This window comes from Myotis davidii, unplaced genomic scaffold, assembly GCF_000327345.1.
Source record: "Myotis davidii unplaced genomic scaffold, ASM32734v1 scaffold80, whole genome shotgun sequence".
In the NCBI taxonomy this organism is placed as follows: domain Eukaryota; kingdom Metazoa; phylum Chordata; class Mammalia; order Chiroptera; family Vespertilionidae; genus Myotis; species Myotis davidii.
In genome coordinates this window covers 266,656-285,894 of record NW_006292686.1, presented here as the reverse complement: position 1 = coordinate 285,894, position 19,239 = coordinate 266,656, and the positions used below count along the sequence as shown (strand labels likewise).

Below are 19,239 nucleotides of genomic sequence, written 5' to 3'. Positions count from 1 at the left end.
TGAATGTGGGATGAAAGCAGAGTTACCAAAAGGAAACTCTTTAAAAATCTTTTTGATGAAGATCTTATGCTTGTATCAATGTTGTCAAATATTCTAGTGTGCTAGGCTTTCTTTCCTTGATGAAAGTGCTATTATTCTTCTAGCAACTATATATATATATATATATATAAAATGGTGATGTAACCATGAAACAATGTAAGTCAAGTCCGACATAACCCAAGGACTGTGTATATTATGATAGCTGAGATTCAAAATTAGGATTGCCTGAATTTTGAATTAATTGTGTTTCAGAAACTCCTTGACTTTAGAACTGGAGAGTATCTTAATGAGCCCAATTTCTTGGTTTCCCCAATGAGAAAAAAAGTGAGAGTGGAGAAAACCAGGTGCCCTACACAGATTCCTGTGTAAAAGCAGAGGAGTCATTGGAGTCTTACAGAGTGATGCCCCAGCACACCCTCAGCAGCTGTGCATTCCATGTACACTGTTTTCACAGCTGTGAACGCAAACCATTGAGCAGGCAGGGTCAGGGAAAGGGAGGAAGGCAAGAGACCATTGCCTTCCCCACCCAGCCTTCTTTCCCCAGGGCCCCATTAGAACTGCAAATGCACAGACAAAAATCGGTCTCTAGACTAGACTTTCTAAACAATAGTTGCAGTTAGCTTCACATTCAGTGATCATTTGCAGAGGGAATAGGCAAAGGCAGGAGGATATGTAATCTTTATCCAGTGCTATCATGTCTCAGATTAAAGGTATTACTGACAATTATACTCTCAACACTAAGAAATCTGTAGATTTTGGCATCAGGCCAGGGTTTGCTTCCAGATTGGTTGATTAGTAGCTAGGGAAATGTAAGCCTTGTTTCTGTATGTGCAAAGTGGAAGCAATTACAAAGTGGAAGCATTTTTCATAGAAATGTTAGTATCTTTTCTCCACACCTGTTCCCTTTCTTTCCTGACTTTGAAGGACAAGATCTACTTTAAGAATTACAAAAGGAGGGCTATTTGACCTTCTTGAACTAAGAAAATAATTTGGGTTAATACTCAACTTTGTCCTTAGAACATTTTTACAGGTTTTGTCAGATTTGATTCCTCCCTTTTTAAAGATAAGACAATTGAGGTGGCTACTCCCTGCTTATCTCTAGTTAGTGACACAGTGTGGTGGTAGTCACCATGAGAAGGACCTGACATAAGGAAAACCAGGGAATGTGAAGACTTTGACTTCAGTACTGGTTTCTCTGTATCTAAACCTATACAATAGGCACTGTCAACACCGCTCTATTTGTCTCAAAGCCAATGCTGTATGGTCTGGAACAGCCGGGGGCAAACTATGGCCCTCAGGCCGGATCCGGCCTGTTTGAAATGAATAAAACTATTGAAAAAAAAGACCGTACCCTTTTATGTAATGACTAGAGGCCCAGTGCATGAAATTCATGCACTGGTAGGGTCCCTAGGCCTGGCTGGCAATCAGGGCCTAGTGGGGCCTTCCTTCCCCCAGTTGCCGGGCCTTCCTTCATTCCGCACCGCCCCCTGGTGGTCAGTGCACGTCATAGCGGGCAGCTGAACTCCCAATGGGTCCAAACCCTGAGGGGACAATTTGCATATTAGCTTTTTATTATGTAATGATATTTACTTTGAATTTATATTAGTTCACACATACACTCCATCCATGCTTTTGTTCCGGCCCTACAGTGCAGTTTAAGAACCCACCATGGCCCTCGAGTCAAAAAGTTTGCCCACCCCTGGTCTGGAATGAGATCAGAGTGTGAAAAAGCTTTTTAAAAATCCTCTTTGAAAGCAAAAATGTCACAAGATACTGACTCTCAAACCTACCAGCCCTCTGAATAGAGTTTTACCCAATAGACCTTCCTGCTTCAGTAAAAATTATCTTGTCTTTGAGGTTTACATCTAAATAGAGTTACAAAATGGTTTCCCCTTTTTTTGTCTTTTTGTGCATAGACTACCTTCATGTTACGACTGTTCACCTGTTCAAAGAGCCATGGGACACCAACAAAGTGGATCACCACACTGACAAGTATAACAACAACAAGCTAATTGTGCGTAGAGGACAACCTTTCTACATCCAGATCGAATTCAATCGTCCATACAACCCCAGAAAAGATCTCTTCAGGGTGGAATATGTCATTGGTGAGTGCCATGTGCAAGCCATAGTCATGATAGTCCATCTGCGTCATCATGTCATGTTAGTTATGATACTATGAGTCACAAAATATAGGGTGGGAACAGGTTCAGTTGCATTTCTTTTTAGAATCATACTTTAACAGTTGGCTGAAGCTGAAAGTGTATTCAGCCCCTATAGACCGTATGCTTTAAGATGGGCCTGTACAATGCCAAACATCAATAATAAGGGCCTACCCAGGAAAAACTCTGGGTATAAGTAAAAGTGAGTATAATTGGCATAAATGTTAGTTAAATTAATTTTTCCCAAATGATTTTGGCATCCTATACTTGCGATTTTTAATTTATCCTCTGCCCTCATGATTTAATTGGTCTCATATGCTGAAATATTTGCAAATTTTAGCATACAATCTCCATTTAAGCATTTCCCAAAAGTATGTTCTGCTTAACATAGCACCAGGAAATGGTCCATGAAAAGTGGATGGTCAAATAAAGTTCACTAAACACTTTGTACTCTAATCTCTTCTTGTAAGTTGACAATGCACATTAGCTGTAATGGTTCTGAGAAGTACCATTTAACTGTTTGATTCAGTGTTCCTCTAATTAATTTGGTCATGGAACCCTTTATTAAATTATAGCTGTTAACATTTGACACATTGGTAAATATTTCTCTAGGAATTTAAAAGAATATCAAGTAAACACATGCACAAAAAAGCAAGGATGGCTCAATATCAGGAAATCTTGTCTATATAATCCTATACAGAAGTCAATAAAAAGAAAAATCAGGCAATCAAATAAATAGTCAGTAAAAACTAAGTGATTAAATTCACCATTAGTTTTTTAAAAAATCTTTAAATATAGCAAAATAGAAGAAATCTCCTCAATTACACTAAAGATTATTTACCCCAAACCAACAACTTTTGGTATATTAAATTATAACTTAATAATTTTAATAATGATCAGAAATTAGAGATGCCTGCTATCGTAATTCCTTCTTTAAAAAGCATTGCTCTAAAGGTGTTAGATAATGAACAAAATTCGAGAAATATATACTGTAAACACTAGAAAATAAAAAAGTATACTTTATTAATGCAATGCTTGTAAATGTAGAAAACCCAACAGATTAAAGGAAAAGAGCACAGAACTAATAAGACTTTGAAATATGTCTGGATAGAAGTCAGTAGCGTTTCTCTACCACTAAGGAGCTAGAAATAAAAAAAAAAAAAATTCCATGTATACTAGTAAATACAAATAAAGTCATGAAATGTAGAAAAAATTATAAAACAAAACCGATTTAAAGCATCTATAGAATCTTGATAAAAGACATGAGAAACCAATAAAAAGGCTAATATGTTCTTGGATGTGAAGTCTCAATATATTTTTTAAAATGATCTCCCAAGATTAAAGTAAACATTTAATTCATTTCCAATTGGAGTCCCAATGGAAGGGTGTTTTTTAAAAATATTTTTTCCCTAATTTCAGAGAGGAAGGGAGATGGAGAAAGAATCATTGATTGGCTGCCTTCTGTAATGCCCCTCACTGGGGATTGAGCCCACAACCCAGACATGGTTTTTTTGTTTGTTTTGGGCTGGATAAAATAACAGTTACTTTTAAAAAATAATTACCTGACAATAACCATGGAAATTACAAAAAGAAATAATAAGGAAATAGCATTACCTATCAGAAGCAGCTATAAGGGCATATAATAAAAAATTATTTAGTAGAACAGAGGATCCAGAAATAGACTTTAGTATATACAATTAGTTAATATAGTTGTTTAAGGGAGTAAGAAAAGTATGTGTATATTTTGTGTTTTGTTTATTGCTCTTTTAATAAATTAACTGATGAAGAAACAACTAGCATTTTGTATTTTGACACTTTAGTATACATATGAATGTGTATTTAATATACTAGTATGTAACATGTAATATATATGCATATGTGTATTTATTAAATACATACCCTAATACCACAAGTGACCATTTATGTAACCAAATTTTTTTTTAATAATGGGTACTTTAGTTGATAAAGGAGTTCATAGCTAGTATTTTAAACAATATTTTAAAATCTGATGAAAGTTTATTTTATTTCTTTCCTTTCTAAGTTTATCTATCTGTCTTTTTTGTGTGTTTGTGCACATGGTTGTTTGGACTAGATTTGATTAAAATGCCCTTGACACATTTATAATGGGACGATCATTTCATGAATGTCAAGAAATACCCAATTGAAATTCTGTCCACAGTTTTGCTCCAACTTCACAGTAATTTTTATCTCTGTCTTTAGCCAAACAATTTGGGCATTGAGAACAGGCAGGAAGCTTTACTCCTGCATTGGCCTGTCTGAGGCCTGAGACCTTCTCCCACTGAGCATTCAGACAATAAATATAATAGTGAAAGTCTTAGGAAGACTGAAACGCTGAGGGTCTCAGATTGGGTTCTCAGGAAATGCACCCCGAGAAGGCAGTGTGTGTGGAGAAAGCTTATGGGGAGTGCTCTCAGGATCGGCATCTCTGAGGGAGTCGGTGTTGGCCAGAGGGAGGAGATGAACTACCATCAACAGAGGCCTCCGTCGACCACATGCTGAGTCCTAGGCCTGGACTGGATCTCCAGCACTGTCCAGTCTTGAGGCAAGGATGTGGGCCTTTCTACTCTAGCATGCACTGGACATTGGCCACAAGCTACCTGCAGAAAGAGGATCATGACCCTCGTTGGCTGTCCATGGCTGAGGGGAAACCTCGAAAGCAGTTCAGCGAGAGCTGTGAGCCACCAACTCTCAGCATCAGGGCCATAAGGCCTCCATCCTGCATGGAGGCAGGGCCTGCACTGCAGCACCCACCACAGGGGCATCCGAAGTCCTCTTTCTACAAAAGGCATGCTATTACTTGTGTTTCTTTAGTAAAAGGTGGGGGAAGGGAAGCATAGCAAATTTGTCTTTGAGATAAAAATTTATATATTATTTATATATTTAAAAACCCAACATGTGTTTTAAATCCCTCTTAGAGACCATAAAATTTACTTTCAGAGGTAAGCTGTAGTCCAATATGGGTAGCCAATTACAGGCATTATTACAGTAAGTCTCACTGAACGTGGTCTATAGATTCTTGGAAATTGCCATTTTAAGCAAAATGATGTATAATGAAACCAATTTTTACCACAGGATAATTGATATAAACAAGAGTTAAGTTCCTATGGCATATTTCTAGTCATAAAAACATTACCAAACTTCTAAATAAAGACCCAAAGGACTTCTAATATTAAACATTGAAATAAACGTGAACTATACATACATTTAAGTAAGATGAATAAAAACATGTAAGATCATTATTTTCCAACCCACTGATTCCAGTTCAGGATCATGGTTGCCCAGAGCCTATCCTGGCAGCCAGGGAAGGAGGTGGGGCCACCCTGGACAGGCATGGCAGGGCACACACACACACACACACACACACACACACACACACACGTGTGCACGCTCAAACTGGAACAACATAGACTCACCCATCTGCTTGCAGGGAAACCAGAGTCCTTGGAATCGATTTTTCTCTTGGATGTTATAACAAAATGTTATTGTCTGAGGACCTGCTATATATCTGAGAATTTTTTATTTCCAAATTTATTATGGAAACAAGAAAGGAAAATGACAAGATTCCACATTCTGCTATTTAGTGGATGAGAATGAAGCACATTCCTAAAGACCTTAAGGACAAGTGAGGGAGGTTTTATCCCAATCAGTCTTTTCTGCATCTCACATCATTCAGGGGGCTGCACAGCCTCAGGCTTCTTGGCTTCGACAGGGCTAAGACTGAAAAAGAGAACAGTGATGGACACTCCCTGGGGCTCAGAAGTAATTCTCTTAAAATGCAGGACTTATTTCAGTAGGATTGAATAAAGGAATGGAAACTCGATTTTAAAAGTAACTGTTGTAATGAGAAGAGACAAGTATCGAATATGAACTAAAAATGAAATTAAGTGTAAATGTTTGTATATGTAGGAGTGCCCCAATTTCAGGAAACCTAGAATGTGAAAACAGTGACTTCAAAAAAAAAAAAGCACAGAAAAGATGATACTGTGCAAAAAATAAAAGACACAAAAGAATCTCTTCAAATATTTCCATTAGAGTTTACATAGCAAGATTAGATGTATCAACAAAGATCAATATAGGCACTACTCTTAAAGAAAATAACTATGCCATAGAGCAATTCATTATTATATTAAAAATAAAGAAAAAATAACTTTCCACTTAGTTATTTTCAGTTCACAGTCAGTTTGTTGTTATTGTATTATTTTCTTTCCCTGTGACTTTAGGTTAGATGAGTTGCCTTGTGTTAGTGCACTGCGGTTTCTCTATGTTGGTGTCCTCAGAACCTAGATCATGGGATTTATTTATAAGAGATTCTGCCTTCAAATCAAGTTTTTTTCTCTGTTTTAAATGTTTAATTGCTCCTCTCAGATGGTCCCAGATAAACCCACTGTGTGTTGGGTTCTCTGATCAAGGGAGGTGGGCAGGGAGCATGTGCTGCGGGTGGCCCTAGGGCTTTGAGAACTGCATTCATTAGTTGCAGGCAGAGCACAGCCATCTGTGTGAGGTAGATGAGAGCTGTTAATGAATTCGAGGAGGTGGGTGTGGATGAAAAATATGCTAATAGTCTGTGGGGTCTTTTGTGTCTCCAGTTCTGAGCCTGCAGCCCTGGCAGATTGTGAAAGGCATGGGGCAGAGTGTTAATGATAGGTTTTGTTAACCTGTATGTGGAGCTGTGAAAATTTAGGAACAGCTAGTGGTGTAAATTGCTATTACTTTAACATGGCTCCCTATTTCTTTTGACGCCCTGTTGAGAGAGGGTCATTGTAAGGAAAGAATGTTCAACTGTACTTCTTCCCAGCTCTCCCCCTCAAAATAGTAGATGCCTCCCTACCCAGGGAGCCCTCTAAAGTTAATGACACAGTCCATGAACAAGTTTCTTTCACCCTGGAGTCTGATCACAAGAGCCCGAGGGAGTCAAGGCCAGCCCCTGGGAGGTTCCTTTAACCCATAGCCCCAGGCTTCGTGTTTCTGTCCTGCAGAAAGAAGAAGGCAGGATGACATCAGCAAAGCCTGCTCCTCTTGTCAGAACAGTAGCGTTCCCAGAAGCTGTCAGCACGCCATTCATGTCTCATTTGCTACCCTGATTTGTAAGAGAAGCATTTCATTTTTCCAGTCTCTTTAGAGAAGAGGGACAGGCAGAGCGTGGCTGCCAGCAGACACCAGTGGTGTGTGCCAGAAGTGCCTTCCAGCTTTGCGGTCCTGTGAGTCAGCAAGTACAGCCCTTACGTATTGGCATACTGAGGTATGCAGTTCATGAGGGCAGTCGTCATGTGCTCAAGCACTTACAGGACCATGTCAATCGCACATGTCCTGCATTATTAAGCCCTTAAAGCACTGAAATATCCTCAACACTTCAATGTTTTTATTTCACTTATTACTTGAATAGCATTAATCGAAAACTGGCTAGGGAAGCAGATTCTGGTGGGTCTTAGGATGGGAGTGACTTGACCATTCTCAGGTAGAGTTCAAGATTGGAGACGATGTGCTAAAAGGAGTGAGGACGAGAGCCTGGATGAGGGCAATAGTACTGGAGATGGGGAAGAGGGGCTGGATGTGAGAAATATTTAGGAGGCAATATCTACAGGATTATAGCCTGCATTGAGTGAGAGGGAAGAAAGAGTGGCTGGTTTGTGTGACTATGACAGTAGTTTCTCCCAAACGGAAGAAAGATTGTAGGGAATTCGGAAGAAAAAAATTGAGTGTGAGGAACGATGATGGTAGTGGCTCCCACTGATAACTTGCTCACTGACCGTGGGTACTCATTTAATTCTTTAAGCACCCCTCTGGGCACAGGACTCTGATTATCTCCCTTTTCATCAGATGAGATTAGGGTTGACGTGGTTAAGTTTACCCAAAGTTACACCTAGAAAGTGCTGAAGCTGCCATTTGAACTCAGGCATTCTCACATAACCACAATGCATAGGACCTCCACCAATAGAACAGTGGAAGGTATAAACATGACTCTACTTGAGCCTGCTGAAATTTGAGAGACTTGAGGGATTTCCAGGTAAGTTTGTCCAATAGATGGTTGCATAGATAAGTCTGAAGCTTAGGAAAGAGGTTTGGGTTGGATATGTAAAAATGTGAATATCATACACAGAAGGGTGGGCAAGATCATTCCAAAAAAATAAATCAAGTGAGAAACGGGCTCTGGCACTAGGAAAAAACAACTTTTAAAATGTCAGTCCAGGAGCCTGAGCCCCTGAAAGAGACAAAAACACAATCAGATAAATAGGAGAGACATAGGGGAGGGCAGTATCACTAAATCCAAAAGTGACCAGCTTTATCTGATACTCAAGGAGATTCAGTGAGGAACTTTCCACTGGATTCAACAGTCAGGGAGACGCTGGCTACTTGGTGAGAAACCAAATTTTAATGGTCTGAAAATAAATGAGATGTGAACAAATGGACATAGCAAACATGGGTTAATCTGTTTAAAGGACATGAAAAAAAGGAGGGGTGCTTTAGCTTGAGTGCTTGTTTTAGGATCAGAGGTACCTGAACGTGTATGTAGTCAGAGGGAAAGGACCAGTAGAGGAAGACTCTTGAAGGTTCAGGAGAAACATTGAGTAGCTGAGGAGAACGCTGGCGGAAGTAGAAGCACAGAGCGAAGTGGCAGAGATGAGGGACTGACAAGGAAGAAGCAGCCCTTGTCCTAGGAGGTGTTGGGGAAGAGTAAGGGGCAGTGTGGCTGTATTAGGTAAAGAGACAGGAAACTGATAATCATGCCTGGTGATATAGGAAGAGAGCAGATGCTGCAAGAGCTTACAAGGGCAAGGGACCATTTCCTATACCCAAGGGCATCACCCAAGTCCTTTAAGAGTACATGTCTCTATGGGTTTTCAGTTCAGAAAGTCCAGTTAAAAGTGCCATTTGTGATTTTCAAGGACATAGCACGTTTTTTCTGCTGAGAAATTTCTTGCCCCAAATCACGCAGCTGGTAAGATATGAAGAAATATTTAGCCTATGCTCGTTCCACTATATTATGCTGTGTTTTGATGAGAATAGGCTACCTGTGTTATTATTTTGAAGCAACATTTATATAGGCTGTCTTTTAAATGTTTGCTTCTGTGTGTTTTGGCAGTGGGCTCATGTTTAAGTGCCTCTTGAAGTGACTAATAATAGCATCTGAGAAACTAGGGCAGTGTTTCCTAGGGTTAAGGCATGAGCGTCTGATATGTGAGATGCTCCTTAAAATAAGTTCTGTGGACGAACACTTTTCAATATTTCTGTATTTCATTCCCCTTCTCAGAGTCCCAATCCCAATACACATTAGTATATTAAGACCTCAGAGGAGGCAGAGAGTAAAAAGAAAAAAAACTTAACATTTAGCTTAACATTTCCCCAAATCGCTAAATTATAAACACTACTCTACCATATTTCTATTTTATAACACCCTTTAGTAAAATGTAGAACTCACTCTAGAAAATGCCTAACTACAGTTGCAAATTACCTTTATTCTATAGAATACGAAGGAGGGTGGGTGATGGAACCTGAATGGATTTGTAGTCTATAAGTTATGGTAACTTAATGTAATATCCATTTCTTCCTTTTGATACTTAAGATTGTGTGCCAACATTAACATAACTCTATAAATCTGGCACTCATATCAAGTAACTTTTGTTTTCAAAAAGGATTACTTTACTTTTTTATATTTATATATTTACTAGAGGCCTGGTGTTTGAAATTCATGCACTCTGTTGGGGGGGGGGTATCCCTCAGCTCTGCCTGTGCCCTCTCACAGTCTGGGAGCCTCACAATCGATCACCCCAAAGAGGTAGGCCCTGCCCACCCATGATGGATTGCCCCCACAGAGAGAGGCCAGGCTACCCACCGCAACATTGCTGGCCAGTGGCCTGGGCCTCCCTCTGCAAGCCGACCATGGGGCAATGGCCGGGCTCCCAACCAATCATTTTGCACCCACTTTGGCTGGCCTGGTGCCAGTGGATGTCATAGCATGGTCATCGGGAAGGTCGTCCAGATGGTCATTCTGCTGTTTGGTCGGTGGATTTGCATATTACGCTTTTATTATTATAGATTTTCCAGGATTTTATTTGGCTTATTTTATGATAAAACCAACTTACTTTCCTCCTGAATGTGTTATTGAACACCTTTCATGTGCACAGCACTGTACTGGGATTAGAATAGGAATACATAAATGTTTATCCTCTGCCCTCAAAGAGTCTGGATGGTTCAGCCTGAACAGTAGCAGTTGGGTTCAATGCCAGCCTCTTAGACAAAATACTTGGAAAGCACCTTGGAGAGAGATATTGTGAGGCTAGTAGGAGGAGTCTCTATGAGCTGGGTCTCAAAAGACGGGTAAGAGTTGACCCAACTGAATGGAAAAAGTACATATTATAGAAAAAAGGTGAAGTTCAGTGGAGAAAAAGCACGTGGAAACCTATTGGTGGTCTTGTACACCCAGATAAGACAGATAGAGCTTATACTACAAACAGATAGGAGCTTTTACGGAGGAGTTTTAAGTGGAGTCTTAAAAGATCTATGTTTTGCCGAGACCGGTTTGGCTCAGTGGATAGAGCGTCAGCCTGCGGACTGAAAGGTCCCAGGTTCGATTCCAGTCAAGGGCATGTACCTGGGTTGTGGGCACATCCCCAGTGGGAGATGTGCAGGAGGCAGCTGATCGATGTTTCTCTTTGATAATGCTAATACGGAGGAGTTTTAAGTGGAGTCTTAAAAGATCTATGTTTTGCCGAGACCGGTTTGGCTCAGTGGATAGAGCGTCAGCCTGCGGACTGAAAGGTCCCAGGTTCGATTCCAGTCAAGGGCATGTACCTGGGTTGTGGGCACATCCCCAGTGGGAGATGTGCAGGAGGCAGCTGATCGATGTTTCTCTTTGATAATGCTAATTTGTAATCTTTTGATAATAAATCTGGTACCATTACAAAGACCCCATTTACTATTGAGATTCCTCAATAGCATGATGATTGCACCCACTTTCAATTTTAATTTATGACACGTAGAATCACCTGGGAATCTTTTTAAAACCCTTATTCCTGGGCCTCATCCTCTGGAAATTGTATCTTTGTTATGGGGTGGGGCCACAACATTAGTAACAAAGAAACAGAATTTCTGGAGGATGAGGCCCAGATATCAGGATTTTAAAAAGATTCCCAGGTGATTCTAATGTGCAACGAAGGTTGAGAACCACTGATCTATAGATATAGTATTTCCAAAGGTAGCTTCAATAATAGATCCATTACAAATCATTTCACTTCCATGCTCTGCTCTGAGGGCGGGTTCCTGCCTAAAACCTCGCCCTGAGGGCCAGTTCCTGCCTGAAACCTCCCCCTCCAGGAAACAGCTGGGGGAGGGTGCAGCCGTTTCCAAGACGACCCATGCAGGACTGATTTCCTTCCCGTTGGTCGTGGTTCTGGCCGTGATGTTATACCCACGGTTTTTATATAAGTAGATTGTTCAGTGGATTAATTTGTAAATTCTGTCTAATGTCCCTGACTGTCATCTGTAAATGGAGACTTTTGCTGAGGCACTAGCTTAACCTGACTCTGGATACATGTGACTCTTCAAGCAGTTTTCTATGGGATCAACTTCTCCATTATTAAGTATCCACTCAGTAATGCCCACCCTACTCTGGGTCTGAAACCATAGGGGTGAGAGAGAAGATTCCCACCCCTCGCCCTATGGTGACCCCTTAGACTTTATAGTCAGCACCAGTGGTGCTGGATGAAGTTCTCCAATGAAAGACTAGCACTAATGAGAAAATATTGTCAAAAAGGTAAATAGGAGGCCATTGCTTTCTGTTTTCTCTCTCTAGTACCAAGCAAAGATAACAATCACCAAACCTACAAATGAAAATATCCAGTGTCTTCATGCTGACAGCCAAATCAGTCAACTCTGACAACCCACAGGCCAAGTTCTACCAGGAATTCTTTGCCCACAGTTCTAGCTGAAGTGACAGAGATTTTTTTAGTGTCTGTGTAGGAGGGATTGGCATCCATATTCTAGTGCCAGAGACCTACAGGGAGCCCCCTCGTCCCTGCCTTGTGACCCACATCTCATCCTGCAGAGCTCAAGTTTCTAAGCAAAGCTCAGTGTCCTTAGGGTAATAGAGTGGCCAATGTGTTTCATAACATCAAGTGCAGTGTGTGGAGCACTTGTAAAGGACCATGGACAATTCCCACACAGATGCCTGACTTCCCCCTTCTTCCTCCCTTTTCTTTTTTATCTCCCTAATTTGCCTCCATCTTCACTCTCTCTGCTTCTATCTTCTTGCTTGTGTCTTACACTTATGAGAATTCATAACAGTGGCTAATTAGCACCCACATATTTGATACTGTCCTCTATTGGACACTCATGATCTGAAGTCAAGGATTATACAATGTAGGTATTCCCTGCCTTTTCCATATAAATTCTAAGAAATTTTTGCAGGATGTGATGTTAGGGGTAGAAAAGATGGGGTGAAACTGTTTAATGAAAACTAATGTCCCCATTGTTATATCTTATTCTAAGTCTCCAAACTGTGAAAAGAGAGATGGCGTCCAAGCGAAATTAAAACCCACTGAAGAAAGAATAAAAGTGGACTAATTATTCATAATCCGTTCCCTCTCATTATGCCATGAATGCGCTGTAAGGATTGATGAGGCACTAACTGGAAAGCTCTTAGAACTCCTGGTGATAGTTGCTTACTAATAAGATGACCCAATTACCAGCCTTATTTTGAATATTACAACTGTATAGGAAAGCTAAATCCTTATAGTATTCCTTAAGGAGGAATAACCTTCATTACAGCAGTCAGAGCCAGACAGGTACTAGAGAAGCATAAAATAAGCTATAAATAGCTCTACCTCCTTTATGCTATCCTTTTCACCCTTTCTTTATTCTCAACATCTCAGCCCTTCTGTTGTTCTCTACCCTTTCTTATAATTTTTTTATTCTCCATCTCTGTCTATTTCTCTCCTGCTCTCACTCTCTCCTGTTCTCTCTCTTGTACACACATAAACACTATCCTATGCATGAATGTTTTATTATTTATTCATTAGTTAGGGAACTTACAGGTGTTACCTTCAGTAGGTGGGTATAGAAACTTTTGTATCTATTCACAAGTGTTTCCTCAGCTTTCAGGAGGCCCAGCCAGATGTTCTAAAGGCCCTGGGTTTTGGGGCAGCACTCACTCAAAAGGCTCCAGAGTTCTGAGGAACTTGCAGTGATATTCGAGGCCCATTCTGGCAGGCCCATTTAAGAAGTGCTCACTTATAGAATCAGTCTCCCATGGTTGTTTGTTGTGTGACTGCACTTTGGGACAGTGAAATTCGGAGCTCAGTTTTTTCTGCTTGTGTCGAGATGAGTTGCGGCATCTGGTGTTTCCACATAGCGGAATCATTATCCTTCCTAAACAATCCATTTCCTCATATCTGATTAAAACATGGACCATGAGCCAAAACCGGTTTGGCTCAGTGGATAGAGTGTTGGCCTGTGGACTGAAAGGTCCCAGGTTCGATTCCGGTCAAGGGCATGTACCTGGGTTGTGGGCACATCCCCAGTGGGGAGTGTGCAGGAGGCAGCTGATCGATGTTTCTCTCTCATCGATGTTTCTAACTCTATCTCTTTCCCTTTCTCCCTCTTCCTTCATCTAAAAAATCAATAAAAATATATTAAAAAAAAAAACATGGACCATGAAAAACTATGCTTTATCAAGAATCGGAATCTCATTAACATGATCAAATGCAATTAAGTTACCATTACTTTTCAAGAACGTTTTAAAAGGGGCTATACATTATAAATGCTATAGGTCTCTGTACACATGGGAGTAAAGAGAGACTTGAATGATATCCACCCCCTTTACTTATTCACATTCTTTACTTACATGCCTATGGAAGAGGAGAGAGGGGACATATATATAATCCATACATTTCTGCTAATCTGGAGATGATCAGATTCTCATACTTTAAACTGTGAAAGAAAATATATATTTTAAAAATTAAAGGTTTCTGGTGGGGTGGGCATGTGTAGAGTAACAATAAGATGGGTGTGCCAGGCCAGCTCAGTCAAGGGTTCAGTGAGCCTGAGGGGGGGTGGTGAAGGATGTAGAAAAGACAGACAAAGAGAATAATCTGGGTCTAGGGTGGATCTCCTGTGCCTGGCTAAGGCCACAGAGAGAAACCCAGAAGGCAAGCTGAGCCTTTATTTTATAGCCAGAGGTAAACAAGGTAGTGGTCACCATAGTTACAATGTTCTTGTGAATTTCACTTGTTTTGGTAGCACTTGCTGCACCTCCCACAGCCCATTAGCTACCCAGATAAGATCTAGGGAGAGTCATAAGGTCAAACCTAATTATGCTAAGAGGGCTGTGCTCTCTAAGCTGGAACTTGTTTGTGGCTTTGCCAACAGGTCAGTCCAGGGCTTAACCCTATAGCCGCTCCCTACAGCTGGGTTATAATAAAAAGATTTATTTTCAATCTCATTCATTCATTTATACAGTAGGTTCACCAATCTTATGTTGATGAGCTTAGGATTGCCACCTGCCAGATCTGTAGCAGATGGAGAGACCGGGAAGGTGTTCCAGCAACAGCATGTTGAATTCCTTCATAGTAGTTACTCCTTTGAATTAATATATACTTCTGAACCTCCCTTTGCGAAGTGAAAATGCTTTGTGAGAATAGATAATACTATACAACTGGCTGCTATTTATAAATTTGCAGAAATTGGCTTTGCATAATAACTAAATGACATCCTGCAGTGAGCAGTGTCCTAAGAAAATAAGATATTCTAAGAGTCTATTTTGAGAAAAGATAAAGAGCGTGGGGAGTCAGGCATGGACATATGAAAGAGAGTAAAGTACCATGAGTTAAAAGGAAGTAGAATGAAGATGCTGAGTGCTGAGTTTGTATTCAAGGCAGAAACAGGAAGCTAAAAGAGGAGGAAAACTGCCTGGGCACAATTGTCCACTGAGTAATTAGGATTGGTTGCTCCAAAAACATCATGCCTTGCTAGATGTTTTACTGTATGCATGTGCTCTCTGTTAAAGATAAAGCAATCCAAAGCTTGGTGTGTTTTATAGAATCACAGAATCAGAATTGTTAGGGCTAAAAGGAATCACAGCAATCACTTTTACCACCCACTTGGTTTACAGGTCTAGAAAGTATCCAAATCCAGTAAAAGGTTCAAATATATTCCTGCACAAGGTCAGCCCAGGGATGGATGAAGTTCAGTCGGTCACAGCCAGGGTAATGCTATAATTTATCCTCCAAACCAAGACACTTTTTGAGAGAAAAGGAAGGGCTAAATAGATGGGATGCTAGAAAAAAAGGTACAAGCAGGAGCTTAGCAAACCTTGCATATATTGTTGTCAAATCAAAGCTGAAAAGGAAGCTACTAGAAAGCTAGAGGAATGTAGAAGCCAAAAGGGAGCTATTGCATGGTACTCACAATGAGTATAGCTGTCCAAATAGGGTACCGAAAATTTGTTCCAGCAAGGGGAGACATCAGGAGCCTAGGGCATTGGATTGGGTGGGGTATAGTATTGATTTGGTATTGAAAGTTCCAAATCAATGGAGGTGGTGAGTTCATTGAAAATAGGTGAGGTCAAACAGAGATATTCACTCAATATAAGGCAAGACAAAGGGAAGAAGATCCAGTCACATGAAAGGGTAAACAGACACATAGCTGGAAGCTGCCCTAGTGAGCCATCTAAGGCATAATGGAGGCTCTTTGCACCTCCTCACTACACGAGCAAAGAAACCTGAGGGGTTGAGCAAGAAGCCAGCTACCTGTGCACTCTACCATACAAGAGTTAAGGCTCTTTTCACATCTGTCTTTGGGGGGCTGTGCAGGACATTGATACAGGACTCTATAACCCCTCAGGGTTTCAGGTGAAGGTGATAGCCTTGAATTAGCTGGATGTTCAGTAAGATCATCTGGGAGAGGACTAGGTTTTGAAAGGGCACGAACTGACAGAAGCTTGTAACAAATGGCGAATAAATGGGTCAAAGTCAGGTGGGTGTGGCTCAACCAGTGTGGAAACCCAGGTCAACATAATGCTATCAACTCTTCCAAGTATCAAGCTTTTCATTTGAACATATATCCTAAGAACTAACATTATTTCTAGTCCTCTTTCCTTAACCAGGAAAATACAAAGGCAAAATATTTTTTTTCTCTCAACCTCATAACTGGCTCCCAAAGAGAGAGGCCACATTAGATGTTCAACTTCTCAAAATTAGGTTGACATGTATGCTGTTAAGTTCCCTGGAAAACTACTGCACCAGAGAGACAAGAGCCTTTGGTATTCTGAAGCAATTACTTTCATAAAAAAAGAGACAAAATTTGTGATTCTATGACTAAAATGATGGACATGAAGTAGTGAAGACAGCTAGGGTGGCGTTTTTCATCAAACAACGTCTTTATTTTGTGTAACAAATTTCTAAGTGATGGAAAATGACACCCTGTCTCCATTACTTCATTTCCATCATTTCAATCTTTTCTAACTTTCATGTTTGTGAAACAAATTGCTTTAAACATGTCAAAGTCATTTGAGTGGAGTGTTAGCCAGATTTTTAAAATAAAAATGATTCATAAAGACAGCACTTGTGTTTATAACCATCAAGATAAAATTTCAAAAAAAATCACAGTCTTGATTACTTAGGGCACATGTACTGGTATAAGATAATCATCTTCAGAAAGTAGAAAGAAATTTTCTCTCTTCCTCCTTTCCCCTAGATTTATATGGCACAGTAAACCTGGTCTTGTGGGTGCTAAATCATCCCTGTTTCAATGATTTACTAAGTCCCCCCTAAGGCATATTGATTACTTCAGCCTTGGATTTCGGATGCAGTTGCATTATTATGCAACAGGTTGCAGTCCTCATTGACGTCCTGCTTCTTATCAGTTAGTCTTATATTCTTTCAGTGCTGATGCTTCTTGAGGGGGGGGTGACCTATTTTTGAGATAGGAGGTTGCCTAATACAGAGCAATTGGAGATACCTTTAGGCACATACTTTTGAAGAATTTATATTGTTATTCCAATGAGAGAGAGCTCAAAATATATTGCTCATCTTAGAAACTTGGTTAAGGTACTGTGTGGGCAGGACAACCTGAAAGCACTTGGTAAGAGACAGAGGATGGAGAAGAGAGATTAGACATTGCTGTGAATTGAATGTCCTCCCTCCTCCCACCGAACTACATCATTGATAGCTTAAAAAAAAAGGAGGACATGAATATCTATAATAATAATCTATAATAATAAAAGGATAATATGCTAATTAGACCGAATGTCCTTCTGGATGTCATTCCGGATGAAACCAGGGCCATAAAGAGTAAATATGGAGGTGGGAGGAGTGAAATTAGTCTTATCAATTAAAATTTTAGTAAGAATGGATTCACTAGAATTTTGCCACTAGCAGTTATCTGATACCAGTTCCCCCTAGAAGGAGTTGCTAAGCACTGTGTTTATGGGGTACAGTGAGGAGGTGTTTGGTGATCAGCTGCTTCCAGGAAAAGCAGGTCCAGAGGAAGTCCCAGCATAACGATTTCTGATCAGGCAAGTGGCAGTGAAAAATTCTTGGTACATTTGGAAGGCTACTGACTCAGTTTCCTCATGTGCAAAAGGTGAATCACAATTATAACTACCTTCAATAGCTAGATCTCACGCACAGAGAATGACTGTACCAGTGACCTGTTTTGGGTTAACTTTTTAGTTATTTATATTTTTATTAAAAATTTTTAATGTTGACACTATTGCAGATGTCCTCTCCCCTACTCCCCCCTAATGATCCCCTCCACCCAAGCCCCACTTCCCCCTCCCTTGGCTTTCACCACACTATTATCTGTGTCCATTAGGTATGCAAATAGGTTCTTTGGCTAATCCCTTCACGGCCATTATCCAGTCACCACCATCCCCTTCTCTCTGGTACCCATTAGTCTGTTCCATGCTTCCATATATCTGGTTCCATTTTGTTCATCAGTTTATTTTATTTATTGGATTCCACGTATAAGTGAAACCATATGGTATTTGCCTCTTTCTGACTGGCTTATTTCACTCAGCATAATACTCTCCAGGTCCATCCATGCTTTCGCAAAGGGTAGGAGATACTTCTTTTTTGCAACAGCATACTATTCCATTGTGTAAATGTATAACTGCTATTTTATCCACTCAGCTGCTGATGGACACTTGGGCTGTTTCCAGATCTTGACTATTGTAAATAACACTGCTACGAACACAGGGGTGCATATATTCTTTCTGATTGGTGTTTCTGGAGTTTTAGGATATATTCCCAGAAGTGGGATCACTGGATCAAAAGGCAGTTCCATTTTTAATTTTTTGAGTAAACTCTATACTGCTTTCCATAGTGGCTGCATCAGTCTGAATTCCCACCAACAGTGCATTAGGGTTTCCTTTTCTCTACATCCTAGCCATCACTCGTTGTTTCTTAATTTATTTTAATAGTAGCTATTCTAACAGGTGTGAGGTGATACTTCACTGTAGTTTTAATTTGCATCTCTCTGATGATTAGTGACCTTGAGTATTTTTCCATAATCCTATTGGCTATCTGTATGTCCTCTTTGGAGAAGTGTCTATTTAGGTCCTTTGCTCATTTTTGAATGGTTTGAGTTGTATAAGTTATTTATATTTTTGGAAATCAACCCCTTACTGAATGTATCATTGCCAAATATGTTCTCCCATACAGCGGGCTCTATTTTCATTTTATTGATGGTTTCTTTTGCTGTGCAGAAACTTTTAGTTTGATATAGTCCCATTTGTTTATCTTTTCCTGAATTTCCTTTGCCCATGGAGACATATCAGCAAAAATATTGCTTCGAGAAATGTCTGAAATTGTATTGCTTATGTTTTCTTCTAGAATTTTTATGGTTGAATGACTTACATTTAAGTCTTTTATCCATTGAGTTTATTCCTGTATATGATGTAAATTGGTGGTCTAGTTTAATTTTTTTGTATGTACCTCTCCATTTTTCCCAACACCGTTTATTAAAGAGACTATCTTTACCCCATTGTGTGTTCTTGCCTCTATTGTCAAATATTAGTTGATTTCTG

General features: G+C 40.0%; 1 protein-coding gene across 1 annotated transcript in view; it reads left to right on the top strand.

Moving 5' to 3' along the window:
* F13A1 (coagulation factor XIII A chain) overlaps positions 1-19,239 on the top strand; it is a 190,190-nt gene that overhangs the window by 26,730 nt on the left and 144,221 nt on the right. Inside the window, exon 4 of the mRNA XM_006766094.2 lies at positions 1,956-2,144. Within this exon, the coding sequence (XP_006766157.1) occupies positions 1,956-2,144 (189 nt within the window). The remainder of the gene's footprint in view (positions 1-1,955; positions 2,145-19,239) is intronic.